Raw genomic sequence first — 4,107 nt, 5'->3', positions numbered from 1 at the left:
TTACTTATCTCAAAACAGTAGCTCGATTGACGGCATTGTGAGTAGACCTTACTGTTCATTCACAGCCAACACAACGAGTAATCTTCCAAGATAAGCGATTGGGTTGAAAAGCCTTTATCGTCATCATTTAAGGCCAATTTTGCGCATCACTTTGTCGTGATTTGTACGTCATAAGATTGCTGCGATCCGGTAGACATGAGATTAGACGCGAGTAGCCAATCTTATCGGTTGAATGATTGTTCTATATTTATATCGGCTCAAACAAAAACATGAGATGCGAATTCGTGCGTTAATTCGTGCTTCCGTAGTCACTCGCGTATTGGTTGATAAAGTCCACGTAGTACGACACCTTGGTCAGCACGCCCGGGTACGGTGCGATTGTGCACGGTTTGATACTCCACGACACGATTCCAACCTGGACGCCATCGTACAGCAGAGGTCCGCCAGAGTCACCCTAGAAGAGTTAATAATAGATCTATAAGTTTCGGGGATGTAGATAGCCAAGAGACTTTGGACGTACGCTGCACTGTCCCTTGCCGCCACCTGGTTCGGCAGCGCAGATCTGAGTCGGATAGATGTGATTGCTGTGGATGCGATTGCACTCTTCGTTCGGGACAAAGTAGTAGTCCACCTCCTGCAGCGTTGTCTGCACCGGTCCGTCGGAAGCGTTACGACCCCATCCGATTAGAGTTACCACGTGGTTCGGCGTCGTTACGTCGATCTCGGAGAAACGCTTCGGAAGCCGTACGGGCTGGACACGTTCGTTGAACTCCAATGGCTTGCGCAGCTTAAGCAGGGCAATGTCATCGATGTAGCTGTCCGATGGGTTGTACCCCGGATGGATGACGACGTCCTCGATCTGGTACACGGACTCATCGACATCGCGCGAGATGTCGGACCGGCCGACCTGGATCGACTGCGTGAGAGGCGTGGTGTAGTCGACGCAGTGAGCCGCCGTTAGAATCCAGCGGCTGTTCAGGATGCTTCCACCACACGAGTGTCCTCCGCTTCCTCCTCGCAGGGAGATGATGAACGGATAGTCTTCGATCCGCGCATCAGTACCGTTTACGATCCGACCAAGATCGAGGGGGCCAGCTGATGACACAAAAATGGTAAATTTTCCACATATCAATCACACCAAAACAACACACTCAACTCACCGTGAGCTAGCCCACAAATCGCAATAAACACTGCGAGCGATACGAACATTTTGCCTCTTGTCCTCTATCTCCAAATCGAGCTTGGATCCACTTCAAGGCACTTGGATCAACTGGGTTTCTTGGGTGATTAGCTGATGGTTTATATACGAACGATAAGCGTTATACCGGTTAAAGAAAGTGTTTCGTTCAGGCTCGTCGTGCATTGTGTTACCATCGTAATCGGCCTATTGTGAACGTTTGGTCGAACGGAATGTTTAAGAGCTGGAATCCGTCTAAGTATCGAACATACTCACGATGCTTCACTATCTACCTTCACCCAGTTATAAATCATCTTATCGCTTGATTAGGTTGCATTTGCTCAATATGTTTCGAATTATGATATCACATTCAGTTCGTTTATCAGACGGACGATAGTAATAGATATAGCGAAATATAAAAAGACAAAATAAATGTAACAAGTACATCTGCAATTCGCTATAACATTTACCTTCGAATCTTTACATTGTTTTCTGCCTCATAGTCTTTATGGTTATCATTTACCTAGTCCTACAATAAAACCATTCTGTACCTTGTGCTAATATGGCTGAGAAGCTACATTTAATTGATAATTAGTAAAAACCCATCAAACTAAACCAAAACTATCATTTCGTGAACTTTCTGTGAATGCTGTCAAAGCAAGAATCTGTTCTTCCTATCAATAATCACTTGTTTGTCACCCCTGACATTGGACACAATCGAATAGCTCTTGTATGCAAAGTTGCACCGAAGCTTTAATGCGAGCCTCGCATCATTTTGATTCATTTCTATCAAAAACTCATAGTTTTTTAGAACCTTTCTAGTGTGTGATATGATATGATTGTTATGTTCCATATAATAAACAGATAAATTCTTATTCGTATTTGATTTAAAGTAGATTGTAATTTCAACAATTCTTTTCTTATTCGGGTTGCATTGGCACTGGTACTTTGAAGGATAGTAATGTGTTGCATCGCTGTATGCATTTTATTTGTCTATTGGAAACTGCTGTGCAAATAAACCACATCAGCAGTGATCGGTCTCGCGGTGGTGATCATCGTCAACTGTAAGATCAAGCATCGTTTAGTCATAAGTTAACCGTCAAGGTAGACCATCACAATAGCTATGTTCAGTATCATACGCTTTCTAATATACGTGACAACTTTGACCGCTCTCAGTGCATCAACATCCGGGAAGAGCAAGCCTCAAGGAAGTTCTCTCAACGACGATCTGGTAAGATTATGGCCATACCAAAAAGTTTTAATCGCTGGTAATAAAACGTTCACCCTCGATGGCGTAGTTTCCAATCTACCAATGTGACGATCGGAGCCGTGCGTGGACGAAACGCTGTTTGGTTCCGCTGACCAATGCTCAACTATCGCTGGATCTTTGTGGAACCGGTGAGGTGTGTGACGCATGTATTAACTTAATATGGAATGCATTATAACTCTTACTTCTCTGCATTGGAATTTCACAGAAAGTCGAGCTAACGTTTGTCAAAGGTTGCGCAAAAGAGTTACAAATCCTGGCGAAGTCTTGTCCGCAACCCGGACCTTTGTCGTCGATGGCCATGGATATGTTTGTCCACAATCCGCCACCAGCCCGTCCTTCCGCACCATCGTACGAATCGCTGAACACTCCAAAAGTGCCAAAACCTAAAATACATCCTGAAACGGGTGATAGTAAGAGAGATAAGTGGTCACTTTAGTGTCATTGAACGTCAAGCATTTCAAAGATGAAGGAAAAATACTTTACCAAAATGTATGATAAATCAAATTAAAATCAATATCGAATCAAAACATACAATCAATAAACGAACAAAAACGTCAATCGACGCAGGTTTTCGTATCGCCATCGTACATGGTGCCACATTTTATCCCTCCATCGGCCTGGAGAGGACGTTTAAAATTTCCACTCACGAAAACCCTATATTATTCCAGCTGGTGGCACATGTCATCAGCAGCCACGGCTGGCCGGAAATGGGCGATCAGTCAAGTACCTTCGGGCGGTTCCACAATCGGAATACGGACCATTTTCGAAATCGTGCCATGGCCGAGCTGGAAGCGAATCGTGCGGTGTCGTAAATGAAAATTTAACTGCACCATCGCTCGTCCGCACAAGTGGCAGGCCAATAAAACTGGCCAATTTTTAAGTAGCCGCTGCCCTTTCGTTTATCGTACGCGTGGGTTGGAAGTGCATCCGGATGTTGGTGGGGGTCATGAGGAAACATATCGGTTTGGGAAAAACCTCGGTACGCAAAATACGCATCGTAACGTGCGTAAATGCAATCCTGAACCCGCAGCAGTTCAACAACATCGTGCGTTTCCCACGCACTGCCGCATTGCATGCGTATGCACAGCTGCACGCTAGAAAGACAATCACACAAACAAACACACACACATGCACATGGACATAAAAGTGCACAGCACTTGGAGTGCGCTCCTCCGCCTCGTGCTGCAGTAAATGGTGCATGTGCATGTTGGATTAGAGGAATCGCCCCTCTGGTGCCGTGATGCCGGGTTTTTGCTGTTTACGATGCACAAAATGCTTCCCGGAACGAAGTGGGTCGATTTGAGGTTGACCCGAACCGCCCGAATATTGCATACTGCAGCATACACATCCGCTCCGCCAGCTGGCTTTATCATCGGCGTCGTTAAAAACTAATTGTCAGAATGTGTGATGCAACGAGGGAACAGTGGGGCAGCAGCAGCAGCGGATGGGATGTTCTTTGCCAAATCACTCACCATAAGCTTCGGTAATCTCCTGTGCCTGAACGGAGGAAGGGATGGAAAACCATATGATGCGGCGAAGCCGGCGAAAAGCGACAATAAATGATGGATCTTTCCATTCTTCCGCGTGCTTAAATGATGATGAGCGTCTCGTGGGAAAATCGCTTGAGCTTGGGCTATAAAGTATCGATGATGGGACGTTA

General features: G+C 45.5%; 2 protein-coding genes across 2 annotated transcripts; one reads left to right on the top strand and one right to left on the bottom strand.

Annotated features, from left to right (window-relative positions):
- Positions 1-233: 233 nt before the first annotated feature.
- LOC131263583 (chymotrypsin-1-like) lies at positions 234-1,232 on the bottom strand. The gene is made up of 3 exons (XM_058265807.1): positions 1,161-1,232; positions 521-1,095; positions 234-454 (listed from the first exon to the last, which is right to left on the bottom strand). Exons 1-3 carry the CDS (start codon positions 1,207-1,209, stop codon positions 290-292), a joined length of 789 nt encoding a protein of 262 aa, XP_058121790.1. The 5' UTR covers positions 1,210-1,232; the 3' UTR covers positions 234-289.
- A 1,068-nt stretch (positions 1,233-2,300) lies between these two features.
- On the top strand, positions 2,301-2,883 carry LOC131264858 (uncharacterized). Its single transcript, XM_058267125.1, has 3 exons — positions 2,301-2,408; positions 2,476-2,580; positions 2,653-2,883. Exons 1-3 carry the CDS (start codon positions 2,301-2,303, stop codon positions 2,881-2,883), a joined length of 444 nt encoding a protein of 147 aa, XP_058123108.1.
- The last annotated feature ends 1,224 nt before the right edge of the window (positions 2,884-4,107 follow it).

The sequence above is a fragment of the Anopheles coustani genome, chromosome 2 (assembly GCF_943734705.1).
Source record: "Anopheles coustani chromosome 2, idAnoCousDA_361_x.2, whole genome shotgun sequence".
NCBI lineage: Eukaryota > Metazoa > Arthropoda > Insecta > Diptera > Culicidae > Anopheles > Anopheles coustani.
Note: the sequence above shows the minus strand (reverse complement) of the source record. Positions and strands in the feature narration are given on the sequence as shown.